At 43.6% G+C, this 22143-nt stretch overlaps 1 protein-coding gene across 1 annotated transcript in view; it reads right to left on the bottom strand.

Annotated features, from left to right (window-relative positions):
• The window catches only part of MAST4 (microtubule associated serine/threonine kinase family member 4), a 383523-nt gene that overhangs the window by 15645 nt on the left and 345735 nt on the right, over positions 1-22143 (bottom strand). The window contains 11 exon segments of the mRNA XM_015563109.1: positions 136-365; positions 2773-2973; positions 7219-7454; positions 7836-7960; positions 9788-9900; positions 10087-10211; positions 13110-13128; positions 16052-16165; positions 17993-18158; positions 18996-19128; positions 20463-20601. Coding sequence (XP_015418595.1) covers positions 136-365; positions 2773-2973; positions 7219-7454; positions 7836-7960; positions 9788-9900; positions 10087-10211; positions 13110-13128; positions 16052-16165; positions 17993-18158; positions 18996-19128; positions 20463-20601 — 1601 coding nt within the window.

The following is a 22143-nucleotide window of genomic DNA, read 5'->3' on the forward strand; positions in this document are numbered from 1 at the left end:
AGGAAAGTGGAACAGGTCCCAAATTCCAGCTCAACAGAAAATATATTTGCTGTTATGTCTGTCTTAGCCCACTCACCCATTCCCCAGTGTGGCTGGGAATAAAAAGTAACAAGGACGAGAGACTGCTGGTCTTACCCAAACGATGTGGTGCACTGTATAGACGTCACTGTCGCCCACGTACACCCGGATGGCTCGGATGGTGAACCCATAGTTCTTCCCCGAACTGTGGATGACCACGGGCTGATGCGGACTGGCAGAGGCTGCGGACGAGTCCCGGCTGGGAGAGGAATCCCGTGAAGAAGAAGGGTCCGAGGACAAGGAGTGGGGAGACATTGGACTCCCCAGCGGGGAAACGGCAAACATATCTGCAACGAAGAGGCCAGTCATCAACACCCATGCTGGCCACACACGCATGCATGCAGCCAGCCCTCACCACGTCAGCCCTGCTGGGATTGGGAGCGTGGTTGCAAAACAAATGCATTCATTCTAGCAGAAAAGTAAAGGAGAAATAATATAAAAATATCCCTATGGGTAAGCAGTATGGATTTCAAAACAGAGGTCTGCCAAGGAAACTTCGAAAGTGTCTGTATTTTAATGAGCTTTCATTTCATAAACTAAAGGTATGATTTCTTAGTTCTCTATGCTAATTAAAACACACACAGCACTTAGCTACTATCTAGCTGTGATGCTATTTAATGCATTTTATTTCACTTAAAGGGACAACTCATAGGTGCACGAATTTGAAGTTCACGCCCACAGAGCAGACCGTGTGGACTAGAGTAAAAGATTCTCAGGCTCCAACTCTTGCCCTAAACAACTTTCACATAGTCCTTTTCAAACACCCATGGCCAGGAAAGAAAGGTGTAATTTCCCCCGCTGTTTTTACATCATATTATTGAACTAGTACTGACTAAAATATTGAATCAAGAAAGCACTGAAATGGTAACTTTTTTTAATAAAAGAATCACTCCTTATTACTATGGTTACAAGTGATTCTCTTCCTGTATCACCTGCATTTCTAATAAGGTTTCCGAGAGGACAATGCAGGTGAAACAGAGAAATTTGAAAGGAACTTGGTTCACAATCCAAAACACCGATTCTGCTCCCTTTCCTTGTTTTATAAGCAAACGCCTTGTAATGTATAGTTCATGTCATTGTTCCAGCCGTGTGAATCTACGCAGATTTCCACTGGTCATGTGAGACTGTGCATGTGAGGAAAAGAATAATCTACAAAGGATGCTGCGGTTGAAATGTGAGCTCAGCGGGAGCGAGGCTACAGAACGCCACGCTGCGGAAGACGCAGCAGGGTGGCGAGTCGCCGTGTGGCCACAGGAAGCTGAGAGCATCCGTACCCTCACTCGTTCCCACTCAGATGTCTGTGCAAAGCAGAACAATGAGCTAAACGTGCCACTGCCCATGCCCCTTCACTCTCTGACCTCATGCGGCCGCTCGGTGTTCTTTTGCTGGCGACCTTCTGTCTATTCAAAAGACATACACTGGTGGGCGGGGGACTTCAAAACATGCAAGCGAGAAGAGGACGGGGTGGATATGCGATCCAAATTGATGAAAGGCCAGGACTTGGATCAAGCATGTCAAACTTGCAGCCGGCGGGATGCACACCTCCTTTAAAAGGCCCGCCAGCCATGAGTTTGACATGCTTGCCTTGGGTCCTTTACCTCAAGATGGTTTCCCTTATCTCCCCAAGTTAAATAGTTGCCCTACTTTACCCAGATGCGGGCTTTCTCATCAGCTTTCAGAAGTGACTGGGCCACTCCACACTTACCTTCCCGGCAGCAGCTGCACTCGGGCCACTGCCTTTGGGTACGGACAGACACGTAAGCTAAAGGGGTAGGGTCTTGCTTTATGGTGACAAATGGATGCCTCCCAGCAAACAGAAGATGGTAAGGTGAGCGCTACCCCCAAATGAGCATTTGTTTATCTCCGGTTTCTTTCTGCACCAATTTCAAAAATGTAAACAATCTCTTTTATACATGGTCTGGATTCTTCCACGTGCAAGCCATCTGCCATGGAGTCCAATTGCCTCTTTCACTCTACCACGCTGCCGCTTGAATGATAAGCCACAATCAACCACCAGGGTGCATATCTCATCTCTGCCAGTGGAATTACTACTGACTTAGTGACTACTACAGGCAAAACCAAGTTGTGAAAAAACACTGCAATTCAATAAAACCATAATTAACCCCGTTTTCTAATATAGGGCGGAAAATGATTTGACTACCAGTAGGAGGAAGCATAGCTCAACAGACAGGGCTGGGAAAACTTATAATTTCAGTGCTGTCTGTGACTCTTTGCATCCCAGAAATAAAAAGCTATGTTTTTTCTGTCATTTCCTCATTAATTAGGTGAAAAAACTAGACTCAGCTTTCCAACACAGATGCTGTAAATAGCTCTGTAAAGTATATAAATGAGGCATAGTGTAGGGGAGAAAAATTATTCAGGAGGGAAATTTATCCCTTAACCTGGAAGGGGAAGAAAAGAAAAGGAAAGAAAACAAATAAAAGAAATAAGGCTTTGTTGGGAAGGAAGGCTGCCTCGTTTCCTGATGCAGGAAGAAGGGAGAAGACGTGAGGCCCACTGCTCTCTGGGAGCTTGGGGGCCTGCAGGAGGAGCTCTAGCGAGCTGGGCTGGGACCCCTTGCTTATTGCTCTAAGCAGTCCTGCACCTCAGTCAGCATTCCACACTGGGCCCCGGGTGGGGAGGGGGTGTACATGCACAAACCACACAAGTTCATGCAAGCAGACGCCACGCTACCTCCTGGGATCATGAGGGACAGAGCACTGGCGGAAAGGGACTTGGTGACTTTCCCCGCGATTTTCTTTTTCTCTGTGCTTTCTAAGCGCTGCCGAGCCATGTGAGAAGCGGGTTCACTGGGTGGCTTGGAGGGATTATCTGTATTGTCCACACACTCGCTTCGTCCATTTATCTGATCCAAGTGCTCTGAAAAACTGCCAACTGCACAAAGAAGAAGGGATAAACACGTTCAAGAAAAATTTGGGGTAGGAGAGGAGGGGAAAGGGGAAAAGAGAGGGAGAAGGAAGGACAAACGCTGGGAAACATACTCCCATGTGGCTCTTGATCCGGACGGTGTCAGCAAACATCAAAAACACAACTGGTTTGAGAAAGGTGACGTGGAGAGGAAAGATGAAAGGGGTTTCATTCTACTTGAATATGCCTGCTAACATCAATGACTACGTTTGAGTAGAATAATTACTTTCTAGAATCTATATTTCACAACCCTCGTCTGCCCCCCCTCCACCATGCTAGGAAGCATGCATCACTTTTATGCACACCATGACCTCCTACTGTATACTGTCCTCTGATAGCGATGATCCTCACTAGGAATGCTGGTCATGATGGTTTTTGATATCTGGACGTCATTTAATCATGTCACGTAGACGTAAGCCCGTGTGATCCCCCACCATCTTCCTAGTACACACCTCACACTAGGCTTAGGTATGTAACTTACAGAAAGTACTTAAGTGTCTCCTTTGACTCCTCACCCCTTTCATTCTCTAAGCTCCTTGTAAACTTCATAGGACAAGACAAAGGATATTACTGGCTACGTTACTCAGTGGCTCACTACTCCTTCCTGGCTTTTACTCTAGACCAGTGGTCCTCAACCTTCCTAATGCCGCCACCCTTTAATACAGTTCCTCATGGTGTGGTGACCCCCAATTGTATTGTTACAAATTGAACATAATTAAAGCATAGTGAACAATATGTGATTATATATGTGTTTCCCGATGGTCTTAAGCGACCCCTGTGAAAGGGTCGTTCGACCCCCAAAGGGGTCGCGATCCACAGGTTGAGAACCGCTGCACTAGACAGTGTTCTGCACGCTGATCTGCCCTCAAGTTAATAGACTAGTGGGAAGAGGCTTCCCTTCCCCTCTACGCCAGCCATGCCTGTTTTTAAATCTTATTAACCTTTCTTGTTAACTGGAGGAGATATTTTTAGTTAAAAAAATGAGAAGTGCCTTCAGCAGAGGATGATCAGAGATTATAACCTCATGGGAGGGTGCAGAGACGGACCATCACTGATGTCGGTCAGGTGACTGCACAGTCCGGAAGTAAAAATGTTCTTGCTCAGAGTGAGGTGCTGAGGCCCCCAGAGGGGAGTTAAGTGGCCATCCCGGTCTCTACTTCTCTTTCTTTCACAGGCGACCAGTGCTTTTTGCTTTTTTGTTGTTGTTTTATTTTTTAAATTACTGATGCTATATCTTGTGGGGTGTTTTTTTTTTTTTTCAGAAAAATAAATGCTTATTTCATTTTTACTTCTAAATGCTAAATTATGAGCCTGTGCTTTAATAAATCATCCAAACTATCATCCCCTTAAGATTTCTAATCCATACAGAGAATTTAATACCATTATAAATGATCTTTTGAAAGACTAGCCAGCACATTTTAAAGTGCTGACCATAGGACATCCTTTGCCTTGAAAAGTGCTGTGCTTAATTAGACTTAACTAACACTTCTGTCACAATGCTACCTACACACCACTCGAATGCACAGTTGAAGTTTGGCCCTAGGTTACGGGGGGTGGCACACACTCCAGAAGGGGGTGCAAGCTAAGGCAAGCCTGGGATTTGAGAGAGTGGGCTAGGGCACAGCACTGTCTGTGGCCACCTACTTGCGTGGGTTCGGGAAAAGATGCATGGACTTGTATGCAACACCCATCTGACCGACAAAGGAAGACAATCTTAAGGCCACTACCAACAGTCTTTCTTTATGCCAAACTCAATCTTGCTTAAGAGTATATCAGTTCCATTCATTCTAAATAAAGAAATCCATTGCTGAAGGACTTGATAAAAAACTGCTTCACAAATCAAAAATCTCATCTCAACGACCTCAAGCTTACTTCGGGGTAAGGTACACACTCCCTTCTTTCTAATTTGGTTTGGATAAGATCACTGACGAGTATAAACCGAAAAGCCGAATCTCCTGACAATGAATACTCCGTTGGATGCCATGGAGCACTACTTCAGGACTTGTACTTTTTTCTGATCCACATACAACATGGTCATGAAAAGAGAGAAACCTTCCCTAAAGGCCAGAGTGTGAACAGAGAGTGTCACCTTGACCCGCTCTCCTCTCGCCTCGCCATCGCATTTCACAGCACTGCACCAAGCACGTGCCTCCTCCCTGCCAATGGCGGATAATGTCACCTTAATGTTCTAGAAATGTCAAGGGTTCTTTCTTCTTGATGGTGGAGCAATATGAAAATCAACAAATTTAATTTTCCTGCAGTCACGGCTTTCAGATTCCCTAATTACCCTTGGCTATGAGCAAATCAGCTCCTCTCTCTGTTCTGTGCAGCCCCCAAGGTCTTTGATTATTTTTAGTGAGTGTATGGGGGAGCCAGAGAGAAAGGTGGTTTGAATCTATTAATCAAAATGCATGGCAGGACCAAGGCAGACTTTTTTTTTAATTATGAAAGTCATCTATCAAATGCTTAGACACCATTTCCCTCCCTTTACCTCCTACCTTTCTAATAGTGAGTAGGCTGAGGAGACTAAGAGATCATCAGCAATTCACCATATTAAGAGTAAGTTTTAAATGGAGGTAAATATACTCTATTCAGAGTAAGAAAATAAACTTAGAAACAAATACAGACCTTAGTAACTAGAAATATAAAATACTGATTTGATTACCAAGATGACTAAATATGGTCAGGGATCCTAGATTACTATGTTGTTTCTACACTATTAATACACTGCTATTCTCTTGGCTTTATAGGATTTGGACAAGTGGAATTATCCTAATGGAAACAGAACTAAGGTGACCAGGGGAAAGAAAAAAAAAAACCCACATTATTTCCACCCACGATAAACTACAAGTACATATGAAGTTCCTCTATAGAACTAAACTTTTTTTCTTACTTATTTCTTGATATTATTGGAGTGACATTGGTTAATAAAATAATATAGGTATCAGCTGTACAATTCTGTAATACATCATTTGTACATTGTATGTGTTTTCCACCCCAAGTCAAGTCTCCTTCCTAGAACCAAACTTTTAAAGAGGCTAAAATAAACCCACCCAAACAAACTTGTTTTCTTAAAGCGATTTTTAAAAAATTACACTATGACTATTTAGTTAGTTTAAAAAAATGTTCACGGAAAATCTTGGAATTATTTATGGTTAGCAACATAACATATTGAATATGGCTTAATGAAAACATTTATGACATGACAGGAACCCTAAGCCACATCCATGTGGGTGTTTTTTTAAAGAATAAATGCACATTGCTCTGAGGAAGGATATGCTATGCATAAAATTTTTATAAACCAAATAATATTTTAAATTCACCTTAAGGGTTTGCTCTGAGGGAAGTGAACGGTTGATTATCTAATGAGGACGCCTCCGTTTGTAAGGGCCAGCAAGTATCTATGCTACAGTAAACATTAAAAACACACAGGAAGACGCCATTCCTGTTGGCAGGGAGCTCACTTCACGCAAAAGCAATGTGACCAAGTGCTTGCATAGACAAGGCCCAGGCCCTCGGGCTGCCTCCTGCATAGTCCAAGTTGCCTCGGGAGTTCCTCACTCCAGTTACGAGGCTGGGAAGGCAGCTTCTGTCTGCAGTCAGGTTGTTTCCTATGCACATAAAGCACCAATCTGGTAGGTATTTCTGACTCCCCTGCCCTCTGGGTCCCAGGAGCAGGAAAGCCATCCTGCATCTCCCAGCTGTAGGTGCCCAGCTGTACTGGCTCAGAGTCTAGTGCAGAGAGCTAAGTATTGGGTTTGGCCCCGTCACAAAACCACTATTGCAGCACAAGGGGGAAAACTGGCTTCTGCTCTACTGCCTTACAGGTAATTTACAACATCTTTTAGGGTAATTTTGACCATTTGACTATCTGATATTGTCCCTTATCCTAACTGTGAGTTAGATGCAGCTCCCCAAGACCTGCCTTTGCACCAACACCAGAGGTCATGCTTCCTTGGTATGTCCTGACCGTCACCACAGGATCCCACTGACCCAGCTGTGGAAGCTGAGGCGGGCTCTCCGGTGAAGCTGAAGCAAGGATGGTTTGCTGGCCATGCACTCAGGAGGGTCTGACACATCTGACCTTAGTTCTTAATGCTCATCCACCAAGCCCAAGAAGTTGGAGTGTAGCAGCATGAAACACTACCTGGCTAGGCTAGCCCCAGGATGAGGGGGTGATGTTTGGGTGGCAGGCCCCACCCCAGGGCTTACCTGACAGGGTGGAGCTGCTGATGGTGCTGGCTGGGGTGGTGACCTCAGGCTCCTCCTGAGCACACTCGGCAGGAGGAAGGACTGGCTTCTCTGGCTCCTCGCGGAGGTCGCCGGGGCAGGGAGCGGCCTCATCTGGTTCTGCCTCCGCTGAAATAGCCAGTTTGGGAAGCAGGCCAGAACTGAGCTTATGTTTGTTGCTTTCAGTATCTGAAGAGGTGGATGTGGATAACTGTTGCCTTAATTGAAAAAAACAACAACAAAAAAAACAAAGTCATGCATACATACATACCCGGCCGGACCTGTTCAAGGTGAATTTGTAAGAAACCAGGTACACATGGAAGTTAGAGAAGTATAACGAAGACATGTCTAGTGCAGTGGTTCTCAAAGTGTGGCCTCCAGGCCTGCAGCACCGACATCCCCTGGGAACGGGTCACAGATTCACTCTCAGGTCCCCCTATCCTTCTCCCTCACCCTCAGGGTCTAGGGGATCAGATACGGAGGATGGGCCCAGCACCCTGTGTTTTCACAGGCCTCCCGTGACTCTGATGCACACTCAGGTTTAAGAACCACAGCTCTAGTAGCTGCGGCTTATGTTTCTTAACAGGCATTTCACATACATTTCAGAATATTCCGAACTCCAGCTTAACGTCTCCGTGGATGGCAAAGTGGTGCTTTTGGTTTTGTCCCCAGGGTCTTCCTTCTCTTCTGCATTCTGAGTTATTCGATCTATGCTGCTGAAAACCTGGAGGGCAAAGAGTCAGTGCTTATTAATATTGTCTTGAAAGAGTTTGTCAGAAAAAAATACCCAAATCTCAGGAGCAAACCCTGAGAACATGACTAAAGCATGAACTGGGACTGTATCCAGAAGGTACTTTCCAATGCTGTTTACTCAGTCCTGAGATGAATGGTCAACGTGTAACTTTTTTTTTTCTTTCTTTTGGAGTAGGGAGCTATGAATGCATCAATCTCTCACCATATCCGGAATGAACTTTGTAGCTGCAAACAAAATCCATAGATGCACTGGGGTTTCTGGGCCTGGAGATCGATGCACACCTTAGATTACTTTTTAACCATGAAGTCAATCGGCAAAAGAGAACCAGAGGAAAAGATTTAATGACCACCAGGTAGGGGTGGGAAGAAGAAAAATGAATTGGAATTGCGTGTGAAGAGAAGGATAAATGACTTGTTTCAGGTATGTGTGGGGTGGAGTGTGTGTGTGGGGGGGGGGAGGGGCGGATTCAGTCCATATTTGGTTGTGAGTCAGAGATATTAGTTTGGCTTATAAATTACATGCACAGTCAGGCAGCTTCCTATGCTGGTACTGGGATTTCTGCAGAGGATGAGAGCTGAGAAATCGGAGACCTCTGCTGACCCACAGGGAAGACTTGGAAGATAACCAAGGAAGCTGAGAGCCCAGCCCAGAAGGCACTGCCTACTGCCCAGCTCAGACTTTCGCCACACTCCTGGGAATGGCTCTTACATCATCTACATTTACTGGGGTTAGGAGGAGAGTGGCCAAGAACAGGAGACAGCGGGAAGGAAACAGAGTGGAGGGGCTGGCTTTGATGGGCAGAGGACAGGTGCTGGGAAAGTCAGCACTCAGTGATGTCAACGCTCGGGTCCTGGCTCCGGCACACCTGCCACCATACCCTCCAGGGAAATCCCCACCTCTCCACGTCCTTCCTACAAACAGGGAGGGCTGTGCTGGCCCCTTTGCCGGTGCAGTCTTGGTAGTCACTCAGAAAAAGGTGCAGGACACTAAAATCACTACATGCTACCGAAGAGCTAAAGAGCATTCATGCAAAATGCCAACGCCATGGCCAAGGCACAGCTACCGCAAACAGCAAAGGGAGGCAGGTGGCTTCTAGGCTCTTGTCCATCTTCCCAGGGCCCCACTGCCTTGTGTTGGAAATATCACGTTTCTTGGTTTTGATTGCTTGTTTTAATCTTACCATTATCAGAAAAAAGGCAGCATCTTTCTCAAACATCAATTTTATCATCTTCTATCACAGTGGTCGGCAAACTCATTAGTCAACAGGGCCAAATATCAACAGTACTTCTTCAAAATAGACTCGCCCAGGCTGAAAATGGACTTCTGCACATGGGCCACGAAGTTTCAATTGCACTGTATGTGCGCCCGCGCGTGTTATTTTGTGGAAGAGCCACATTCAAGGGGCCAAAAAGCTGCATGTGGCTCGCGAGCCGCAGTTTGCCAGCCACGGTTTTATCATTTCCAAAACTCTAGCTTCACTTTTAACGGCCACTTTAATATAACTTACATTTTCTATGACCGGTTACCAGGCTTTCAATCAACCACCCCCAAGGGTCTTAGCTTATGTCAAGGACTAAGCCTTCTCTTATGAGTTGTAATCTATACAGGGGGTACGGACTCTGGATTATCAAGATGGTGGGGTCACTTTTGCTAAATAAAAAGGAATTTTAAGTACAGGAGACCCCGAGCTCCAAAATACTGTGGGTGGGTTTGACAACGGTTTAGGGGTACCCCACATCTGGCCAGGGGCAGCGTCCCTCAGAGAGAGCCTGCGTATTTGTGCCATATTTCACTTACTTTTGAGAACCTGTGTGAACACGAGGAAAACTGCCTTATCTCCACGTTGAAGTCTTCATCATTCGTGTCATCTTCTTCCTCCGTCTCCATGTGGTGATACTTCTCGGACCGAGCTGCAAGGAATGTTTGGGAACAGTTCCAATTACTCAGGATTTCAGGGTTCAATTTCGGTATTTTAATGATTCCTTTCTGTACCAAAGCAACAGTATGTCTAAGAACTCATGGGTTCTAGACTTGGAGGGTACTATGAAAAGTAGAGATAATTTTCTGCCATGTTTTATGTCAGGTAATGCACGTACTATCAAAATAACTCGTGTCATCTTCGGATTCCAGCTGGGGAATAAATTCCGCCTTCTGTCTCAGCAAACTGTTCCAGTCTAAGGAGAGGGGAGACGTGGGGAAGGACAGAAGCAAAAGGGTTAAACTCTCATCCAAGTAAAGGGAAATAAGTGTTTTGAAGAACAATACTCACCCCCACCCAACCCCAAAACCAACACAGAGAGAAAAATGTCATGGAAATCTCACTTGCTCATTCCTCAACCAAAACACCTCCAAATTCCCCCCATACTTTATCAGCAGATTTGAAGTTGCTAAAAGCAGCTGCCCTGGCATGGTTCCTCATTGTTAACTTTTCCAGGGCTTCTTCCATTTTTCAAAGGTTAATGATGTGGCCACTTAAAATCACATTAAGCCAAACCTGGGGAAATGGACGCACGTTGGCCCCAAGCACACTTGCTCATTACAAACCCGCAAAAATTCTAACAAGGCACAAAATGTGTTCACAGCAATATTTCCCCTGGAGGTTGGGTTAATAAAGATGAATTTTTCCCTAAATAGTATATAATGGTTACCATTCAATTTTATTGGATTGCTCATTAACGTAGGTAGGAATTAGATTCTGTGGATTACAAAATCTTAACTAAGAAACAGGAAACCCGTTTGATAGGTTTATAGTGCATTGAATGAAAATCAATCACCATTCCAAAGTTTTAGGCTTCTTTTTCCCAACTCAGCATGATAGTACAATTCAGTGAAATAATGTTTTTAATTCAGTTCATGATTTCAAAGAGTGATTGTGAAGGGCAGGTCCCATCAAAATATCAGACTATGCCCATGTGAAGAGAAGGTGCACACACTATAAAGTCAGAGTATGAGAATGAGGCCGCTGCCCTGCCACAAACACACACACACTGTTGGTAAGGGCCATAAGGTAGAATGGACCCTGAGAAATCACCCAGAAGAGAGAGAGTCTCCCAAGACTGATACCAAGGTCTAGTCAGCCTCCCTGCCAGGAGATGCCCTCTGGGTGTGATGTAAATGCTTTGCTAATGCACTTGTCACCCGCGCTTCTCTCCTCCTGTCCTCAGGGGGCCACAGGAGGAACAGAATGAGAAATGCAAGATGAATGAATAACGGGTATGGGTCTTGGAGTGGAGGGGCGGGGCTGTCTGCATGGTTCGAATGGGGCTCTGTCCCCAGCAGTCCCCTCTAGTCCACAGTGCAGGTCAGACCTCTAAACCCAGTCAGGGAAACTAGTCTTCTGAAAACAATGGAGTAGAGAGAAAAGAGCAGAGTGGAAAATCACCCCCAGAAGCGGAAATGGGTTCTTCTTTACAAAGCATTTGATTAGAGTCTTTATCCAGGTCGCATGCAGGCCTTCCCCGTGCTCACAGCACAACGCTGAAGTCGGATGCTGATGACAACAGCTAAGTACTGGCAGCGTCACCAGAGGCCTGACAAGTACTGCACTGGAGACCAGAGGCGCTGCGGTTCCTTTAACCCGTCACTGAAAGTAACCCCCCAAAGTAGGCACTATCAACTCCATTTCTGGGTAGGGGAACTAAGAGTAAGCGACAAGAAACTGGACCACAATCCCCTGAGAGTAAGGTTTAGAGGGCTGGGCGAGGTCTGACTGAAAACACCCACGTCCACCTTCTGTGCCATAAGCCATAGGTCATAGAAGGGAGGTGGGTTTTAGCTCAGATCCTGCCCTGCCATCTTTCTTGTCTTCTTTGCAGATGGATTCACAATTGCCAATCCTGGGGAACGGAGCCAAAGAGCCTGTTCCTGAGGCTGCTGTCACAGCACCTTTGCACAGTCCAATTCCAGTCCTCCATGCACCCCGGCTCTCATCCAATCAACGTCCTGAACGCAGCTGCCGCCACATTTTCTTTTAGTGCTCTCATCTCGGAGAAGTTAAAGGGCTTAAATATTTATCTATCCAACTTCCTCACTGTGTCAAGGACAACTTCCCCTTCGTGTGGCCCACAGAGTCAAGCCCTACTTAGTGGTCACCACACATCACGCTGCAACGGCCATCATTTCAGCTGCTGCTCTTATGGCCACACCAAACGGCAGCTCTGATCTGCCCAGAAGAGCACAGTTCCCTGAGCCAAGGGCTCCAAGGGCACTTCTGAACCACGTCCAGAGTGTCTGCTTTTCACTCCCCTGCCTGCCACCCTTTGGAGCACAAGCTGGTGAGAGTGTATGACAAACGGTGTTCCCCAGCGAGTCAGCCAACTGCTGACCCAGCTCACACTCCTCACCCTCTGGCCTTTGTGCCCCGCTGAGCGAAGGGTGCTTATCCCTGGGTCTTGTTTCTCATGAACGTTTGGAGAGATGGGGAACAAAACAGTGAAAAGGACACACGGGGGAAAATTATCTCTCGGCTAAACTGTTGGCACAATAGGGGTGACGGCATGATGAGCCAAATGCAATCATCAGACACAGAACTCACTCAAATGATGCTCTCCTAAGAATTCGCCGGGTAGAGAAGTGAAACCAATCACTTCTTGAGCTCCTATTATGTACTAGGTCAGTGGTTCTCAACCTTCTGGCCCTTTACATACAGTTCCTCATGTTGTGACCCAACCATAAAATTATTTTCATTGCTACTTCGTAACTGTAATGTTGCTACTGTTATGAATCGTAATGTAAATATCTGATATGCAGGATGGTCTTAGGCGACCCCTGTGAAAGGGTCACTCGACCGCCAAAGGGGTCGCGACCCACAGGTTGAGAACCACTGTACTAGGTTAATGTACTAGATACCTTCGCAAACACGTTTGCATTTAGTCCTCACAAAACCCTGTGAGGTATATAACATGCCCCTTTTATAGATTAGGAAATTGAGATTAGGGGCAATGGAGAAACCACTCCAAACCTCCAGTACATGGTGGGAGTCCATGGTACATGGGTAGAAGTTGGTCACATTTGAGCAGCTCTAAAATCCAATGAGCCAGGCTGCCACTCAATACTCTACAAGTTCAAAAGTCCAGTTCAAGTTCAACAAGCTCCCAAATTGCAGGTTATGCCTTGGCACTAACGTTCTCTCTTGAGCGCTTCTCTCCTTTCATGCAAGTTTCTTAAACATCCATTATGGTCTTCACACTCCTTTTCTCAGCCTCTCTAGTCTCTCGGGGCAAATGTGCATTTGCACATTTTCACGGTGCATTATTTTGCCCGCTAAATATGCATTAAATCCAAAATGCTGTCACTGGAGGCAGCATGGCAGGCCCGAGGGATTCTCAGCCTCTCCCTCCGAACCCAACTGGAAGCACTTCTTGACCATGCTGAGAGCTTGGGCAGGGGCTTTCAAATGTCTCCTTCGAGCTTGTGCTGGGAGATTTGTTTCCCAAACTGTCAAACTGAATAGACTGAAAGTAGCAGTCAAGGGGAAAATGTGCAGAGAGAGAACTGGCAGCATGTGATATACAAACATGGATGTGCTGACCATCACCATGGCCCTGCCTCGCTAAATCAAGGGCCAGCAAGAACCCAGGTATGCTTAGAGGGAAATGGGCAAACTATTAAAGTGGGGGAAACTCCAACCTGACATGAACACTGAAGGGGACTCTTCAGAAAGGGTGGGCTGATTCTAGTATGATTTTGGTCAGACCTTGGACAACGGTTCTCTGGGACACTTGCCTGGGACGTACAGATAGATATGTGCATTGTTGCAGAGCGCTGTTAAAATGCCGTTGCTTCTCCAGCGAGTAAAAATCACTCCTCAAAACTCTGCCCCACACGGAGCCCTGACACCAGTTCTTTGACAGCTGCTCTTATCTTTTGAACCATAAAGCACATCTGACTACAGGTCACACAGGGAAATAACAAGTTTGCTAGTCACTTCGGAGAAGAGGAAAACCAGACAGAGAGAGAAGAAAGGTAAAGGACTTTGTTCACGGAGTTCAATCAGCTCCAAGGTGGGGGAGGGGCGCCACCATTTCTTTATCCCATGAGTCCACAGGGGAAAGCATGAGATGACACACGCAGAAAATGAAGACGACGTGCCAGCAGTGGCAGTGTCCTCGTGGTTCTATTATTATCCTCGCAATGATCCTGGGAGGTGCTACTACCTGCTTCATTTTATAGGTGAGGACATGAGGCACAGACAGGGAAACAAATGGCCCATGGTCACACAGCTGAGATTTATAATTATTTATTTATTGATTGGGGGTTTTGTTGTTGTTGTTTGTTTTTTTTGGAGAGAGAAACATTGATTTGTTGTTCCCCTTGTTTATGCACTTATTGACTGATTCTTGTATGCACCCTGACTGGGAACTGAACCCGAAACCTTGGCATATCAGGATGATGCTCTAATCAACTGCTACCCAACCAGGACCACAGCTGAGATTTAAACTCAATCTGACTCCAGCCTGTGTGCCCTTACCTTCCCTGATGCTACCTTCCCTAGTTTAAGGCACACTCATCCCCTGAAAAAGGCAAAGGGGCCCGGCCGATGTGGCTCGGTGGGTGAGCGCCGACCCATGAACCAGGAGGTCATGTTCAATTCCCAATCAGGGCTCAGGCTAGGGTCGCAGACTCAAACCACAGTAGGGGGCGTGCAGGAGGCAGCCAACTGATGATTCTATCTTTCTATCCCTCTCCCTTCCTCTCTCTCTAAAAATCAATAAAAACATTTTATTTTTTTTAAAGAAAAAGCAAAGGAGCACATGGGACTCCAGTGAGATACTCAACTCAAAACGGTTTTCCCAATTGAGCCCTGATTTTAAATTCTGATTCTCTAACTCAGAGTCTGTAAGATTTTTCTGTAAAGAGCCAAATAGGAAATATTTTAGGCTTTATGGGCCATCCAGTCTGTCATGACTACTCAACTTTGCCACGACAGCATGAAGACAGCCACAAACAATGTGAATGAATGGCATCACTGTGTTTCAATAAATCTTTATTTACAAAATAAAGATTTGGCCCATGGGTTTTAATGAATCATCATAAACTCTGGCGGTGTAGCATTCCTTACTTCAGCAAGAACAGAACTCCCCAACTAGAGTAGCTATAGGCAAATGTGGGTAACAATATGAGATAAATATTTGGAGCTGTTGCAAATGGTTTTTGTCCTGAAAAGGAGGGAAAGACTCATTTCTTCCATGTTTTCTGATATTCCTATTAAAATGCAGTAGAATGAAATGGCTCAGAAAACAACCCATCAAGCCAATTTTTACTATTGGAAATTGTGGCTACTGTCTACTGTGTGTGTGTTGTATGTGTTTATATTTAGTATTTGGCTTCATCTATAAAAATCTGCATAGTGAGGTGGGCTGGGACTCTATCTTGGGATCTCTAAGTCTATTTATTCAAAATATCAGAATATAAGGAAGAAAAGGAAAAGAGGAAGCAGAAATAAAAAAACTGGTAGCACAACTGTCAGGAAAAATAATCAGCAACTAACAAATCTATTATCGCCTTAATCCTGAAAGTCCAGAGTTCTCTAGCCTCTTGGTTTGGCCTTGGCACTGATCACCACAATGGCACAGCGTGGTCCAACCCCAGGCACTCCTTCCCAGTAATCAGTTCAAAGCCTGTAGTTAATAACACGCTGGGTCCAATCTTTCTGGGGATACAGATTTTTTTAAAAAACTCCAAACAAAAAAGCTGGACATCTCTAATCCTCTGTTTGAATTATTTAAGACCGATGCTTTGCAGGATCGAAGAGTGGCATGGACTTTGAGATTTTTCTTCCAGAGAAATTTTATTCATTGAAACAAATTAAGAATAATTTCTGCTTTGCAACAACAACAACAAGGACTAACAAACAACACCACCCCATGCTCCTAGTGTGTGTACTGCTCTGAGTCAGAAAAAAAAAATCCAAAATACTATTGTTATAATGTGTTGTGGTCATGTTCTACATCAACTAACAGATGTTTCCTATGCAAAAAAAAAAAACAGAGAGAGACAAACACAAACCTCTGAGTGTTCCACACAGACACTATTTCCTGCGTATTAGCAAAATTAAAGCACATGTGCTCTAACCTGTTCCCAGTCTCTCCAGGGGGTTCTGCCTGAGCAGCAAGGTGATCAGATCTTGGGCGTCTGGCGGTGGTGCCTCATCCTTCTCGGGCCAGTTGATCTCATCTAGAAGGAAGGGAAGTCGTTTACAACTTTATTGCTCAAATGGTGGTCCATGCCCCAACACATGGACGTGCCCTGGGAGTTTGTTAGAAAGGCAGGCTTTCAGGCCCCACCCCGGACCCACTGAATCAGAGAGAGCATGTTAACAGGCTCTCCAGTTGATTCCTAGGCTCAGGCAAGTTTTAGAAGCCTGTTTCATAAGACACAAAGAGCACAGCTTTCAGCAAGGCAGGGAGACACTGCTCAATAAGCGGTATCTTTCCTTCACCTTGTTGATTCATATTTCTTTGGTGAAAATGGCTCACAACAAATTGCTCTTTCTAGTTATGAAAAGGATGTCATAGAGTGGCAACTCTAAACACCTGCATTTCAGGTAGTCACCCATTCAGGGATCATCTGAGTAAGGCTTTCTCTCCTACTATCCTCAACTATAGAGTTCTGCAGCTCCAAGAAGCAGAAAGTAATTTCGTAAATGTAACTATTTCCAGAGACAAAGGAAAGGTCCAAATGCTAATGCCAAAGAAGAAAAAAAAAGTTCAAAGTAATCATAGTAATAGAAGTATTTAAAATCTGTCATAAATATTAGACTATGTTCTACATTCTAAAGGCGTTTGCCTAAAGATAGGTATGCATGCTTGTGTGTATGGAAATGCAATAAAAACATGAGTTGTTTCTGTGTGTGCCTGCCTCTAGCTTCCTCTGCTGCAGTTTAAATCTGATTTGGAAAATAAAACATGAATATGCATCTGAGCCGTAAGGCATGGAGAACAAAGCCAGCATTTGCTGCTTGTGTTAATTAAACAGTTGATTCCTCTTGCCATTCAGGCCTTGGAGTGTCAGAAAACAGCCTAGTTATAAATCCATAAACAGCTCAGATATTGTATAAAAGGGTTATTCACTGCAGGCAATTCACAAATCTACTTTGTTAAAGTTTACAAATACGCCTGACTTGCAAAGTCAATGACAGAAAATAATGCTGTGGTTAAAGGGCTCCAAAATGAATTCCCTCCCATTCCCATGGTTGGATCCCATAAATGCAGTCCAGAATGAACCAGAGGAAGGTGATGGGGATATCAGTAATGACTGACAAACTTTGAGAAAAGAGGCCTTTTTGATCTATGCTTAGGGTAAATTTATAAACACAGCAGGTAGGGTAGTAATAGAGCCTATTTAATTATCATTTAGTTTTGCCAGGAGCCACATAATAGTTAGGGTCAGCTTTGCAGGTTAAGATCTAAAGGTTATTGAATTTTAAATGAAAGACGAACAGCTGTTACAGAAATAACATTCCACCATAATAACTACCAATGAAATCATTAACAATCTGTGGATTAAATTTGCTTCCTTCCCATTCTCATTATTTATTATTTGGTAGACATTTGTTTTAGGATTTATTACATTTTTGTTAATTTCTTTGTTGTGCCTTTAGCCATTTTTCCCATTTATGTAAATGTTACCCACATTAACCTTCTCTTCCCGGGCGCAACTTTGCTATTATGGAAAGGAAGACTGGACAGCAATGAACTCATTTGCAAGTCCCACACCAATTTCTTTTGCAGAAAAAGCACACCATAAAAATCAGTTACATTGCCAGTATATTTCCAAATTCCATGTTAACAAAACTTCCTCAGATCGATTTTCAAGCCAAACTGCTCTCTCGATATTATGAAAGTCAGTTATGTGCGATGATGAGTGAGTTCTCTTAATCTGTTGGCTAAATTGTTTGACAAAGGTTAACATTTTAGTAGTCAATTCAGTGATACTTCATAAAATTACATTAAATGGCTGCTTCCCAACAGGGGCTTAAAGATAACGCCTGATGATATTTACCACTGATGACTTGTCCAAACAGCTCTTCTGGAGTGTCCCCAAAGAATGGCACGCATCCAACCAGAAATTCATAGAGGATAATGCCCATGGCCCACCAGTCCACAGGCTTCCCATAGCCCTGCCTCAGAATCACTTCTGGGGCAATGTATTCAGGTGTGCCGCAGACCTAAAAGATGATTGCAATATTAGAATAATTGGAATATTGGACGTAAATTAAAATGAGCAGCAGGGCCAAGCATCAATTATTTTGCCCAGAGTGCACCTGCTCAACCACATGGACAAAGAACGTAAAAACAGCACTGATAAGTTGGCATCCCTAATACCAAAGGCAATAAATCCTGTAAATACCGAAGAAGGGAAATTTACAATTCTACCCTAATGTCAAACTATCTGTAACGTGCCATTTCAAACCAATTGCTTGACCCTGTTGGTAGCTTTGCCTATTTTACAGTATTAAAAACATCTGTAAGCCTTAAATTTAAAATCATGCCTTTTTTATCCGTCACTCTCAGAGATAGTTTTAGCATTTGTATGGCCCAAATATATTCACATCCTGGGTACTTTATAAAAGCATGACAGTTGAGATGTGTTTACCGTAAGTAACTTTACAATGAACAGATTGTGGGCACATGGTAATGAGGCATGCTTAAAGGGAAATGGGCCATGGCCCGGATTTTAGCACCCGTGATTGCACGATGCATCATGAGCTTCACGAGTACTCTACTGAGACTCCTGAATTCCTTACAAAAACAGTTTTCCATTTGTCTCTCTCACACTCTTACTTGTGTGCAATTAGGCCGTTCATCTTGCTAATAGACCATAATGTTGGGGGAGGAATGGACAGTTCAAAGAGGCCCATGGAGAAAAATGGAGGCAATTTGCACTTTATTAAATGTAAGGCCTATATAGACATCTAAACCCTCGGTACCGATGTTGATCCGAAATTCACTGGCAATGTCGCACTCTGTATTTCTCTGTAGACATGAACAGCATGCACGCTTACCTGTTTGTCTAGGAACTCGCGGGCATCCTTCTCAATATGACCCTCATAAAGATTGGTAGTCATGCTCATCAGTCCCACCTTGGATAATCCAAAATCTGTCAGCTTGATGTGCCCCATGGAGGTGACCAACAAACTATGAAGCAGAAGGACATACATTACAACGCTCACTTTGCAGCTCATTCTTTTTTTTTAACTCTCTCCCTTCTCTTGTCAACTGTAAGACTCTTTAGTATATAGGTGTCAACCTTATGAGAAACCCAGCCCAGGAAGAGATAAAGTCACAGGAAGATGTCAAATACATGCATCTGGCAGCTGAGTGTAATTCACAAGGGAAGGCCAGAGACCAGGCACAGCTGATCTTTGCTGGAGCAGCCACATACACTATCATCTACAACCTGAAACTCTCAGAAAATTCCAGTGTGGAACTCTGACATCTATTTTCGGAATAAGAAAACAGAGGAGAAAGGGCTACAATCATATACCATGTCACACATCAGGAACTAAGATAAGCAACCCATCTGTGACTCAAATGAGACACAAGATAAGGAATGTGGACTGGAAAATGTAGCATTGTTTCAGATTTCAACTTCTGGGTTGAATTTAAATTTCTGCTCATTAGCACAAAACCTACATTTCTTATACATGCAACACATTCACGTTTGACAGCTTTATGAGTTTATATTTTTAAAATTTTTCATTTTAGAAGAAAATCAAAATGTTAATTAACAATTACAGGAACAGAGGAGTTGAGGTAAAAAAGCTACTAAAAGGAAATATGCTAAAATTCTAATACTTGTCTTTGCTCAGTAATGTTGTGCATTACTAAAACTATATAAAGAAAAATGGTTTTTTCCACTTTCCAAATTTTCTGGACTGAACATGAGTTATAGGTATCATTCGATTCTCTGCATACATAGAAGCTATACATACTAACAGGGGATGCATTTAGAGGCTTTTCAGATGTGAAGAAAGCATGAAACATTTAATAACTGGCATCAAGATGAATAACTAGTCATTTGGAGAAAAATAGTCTATCTGTGTCTCAAATCAGATACCATAATGAACTCTATATAGATTAAAATTTTTTACATTAAATTATGAGTAAAACAGAATAGAATATCAAGCATATCACCTTTCAGTAGAAAAAGATTATGTAAGTATGACAGAGACTATCCAGAAAACTAGTAGTAGTGTATGTAACTATTCACTAGTTTATAGAATAAAGCCTTTAAAAAAAATCAACTAACCCTGGCTTTAAAGTCGTCTTTTTCTTTTGTTCCCTATAAGCTATTATTATAAGCATCATAGCTTTAAAGAATTACCATATATACTTTAAAATAACTCACTTGAGCACATTATGGGAAGATTTTAAAATGTGTAAAACAGCATTAAAAGAAAATAGTTTTATAGACGTAAGAAAACTTTTATATTGTGTAAAAAAAAGATATATTTCATCAGTATACATACTTGTCTGGCTTCAAATCCCGGTGAACAATTCCATAATTGTGCAGATATTCCAAGGCCAGGACCGTCTCAGCAAAGTACATCCGGGCCATATCAACAGGGAGAGGACCCATGTTCTTCATTAAGGTAGCACAGTCACCCCCTAGGAAACACAAGGAAAAGACTGAGCAGGTATAGCATTGGCTAGGATTAAAGAAGACCAGCAGTTTAGTCTTCAGATTTTTCAAAGCAGAATGGCCTTTACCCACATGCATAGCATATCATATTCATACGTGGAGACTGTGTGTTAAGTAATCATGCTTCTCATTAAGATGTGGTATGGAGAGCCCTGGCCGGCTTGGCTCAGTGGATAAAGTGTCAGCCTGCGGATTGAAGGGTCCCAAGTTCGATTCCGGCCAAGGGCACATGCCTGGGTTGCCGGCTTGATGGCTTGATCCCCAGTGGGGGGCATGCAGGAGGCAACCAATCAATGATTCTCTCTCATCATTGATGTTTCTATCTCTCTCTCCTTCTCCCTTCCTCTCTGAAATCAATAAAGAAATATATTTTTTTAAAAAAAGATGTGGTGTGGAGAAAATATAGATTTTTATTCAAGAAGCAGTACTCCGAAGAGAGCAGGTTTGGCTCTGATGTGGAATTGAAAATTGAAAAACTGCTAGCATAACTTTAGGAACATGGTGACAATTTTAAATATGCTAGCGAAAACCACAGATTTTGGAATCTGGCTGCCTGAGTTCAATCCTAGCCTCTGAGTGTTACAGGTGGGCAGATCTTAGGGAAACCCATCTTGGTTCTCTCATCAGTAATAGGATAGTAACAGTGTCATTCCTCCTAGGATTATTGTGGAGATTAGGTGAGGCAATCTATGTAAAGATTTGGGGATATTGCCAACACACATTGAACACAGGATAAATGTTAGTTGTTAAAATAACCACAACAAAGGTTAATAAAGCAAAGTACTGGTATGGTGAAAACACTATGGGTAGTAATCGACAAGCTATATTTTTGTCTTATATCCACACTGAGTATCTAGTAAGTCTCCCCACTTCTTGGGTTTTAGTTCATTCATCTGCCAAAGGAAATGGCTGGACTAAAAGATATTTAAGGTTTCTTCCAGTTTCATAGTTTTGGGATTCTGTTCAAACAATTATAAGAGCTTAAATTAGATGCTTTAAAAATCGTTTTGGCCCTTGTCGATCAATTCATTTTATTAACTGTTTGTGTCAACAAGTTACTGAGAAAGGAAAGTCACAGTGACAGCACTGGTTGGTGTGGCTCAGTTCATTGAGCATCCTCCCATGTACCAAAGGGTTGCTGGTTCAATTCCCAGTTAAGGTGCATACCCAGGTTGCGGGTTCAATTCCAGGTGGGGTGTGTATGAGGCAACCGATCCAAGTTTCTCTCTCACACCAATGTTTCCCTCATGTCAATTGTTTCTCTCTCTCCTCACTTTACCTCTCTCTCTCTCTCTCTCTCTCTCTCTCTCTCTCTCTCTCTCTCTCTCTCTCATATCAATAAAAAACATATATTTTTTAAAAAGGTCACAGTGACAGAGGTGATCCAAGGCTGCGCTTATGTCAGCTCACTGGGAAGTCAGAGAAAAGGGGACATGGAGACAGGATCCAGGGGGTTATCTGGGATGAGCTGCCGCTGCCCATTGCTCCCTGGTTGCAAGTCTCCGGGG

This window comes from Myotis davidii, unplaced genomic scaffold, assembly GCF_000327345.1.
Source record: "Myotis davidii unplaced genomic scaffold, ASM32734v1 scaffold135, whole genome shotgun sequence".
Classification (NCBI taxonomy): domain Eukaryota; kingdom Metazoa; phylum Chordata; class Mammalia; order Chiroptera; family Vespertilionidae; genus Myotis; species Myotis davidii.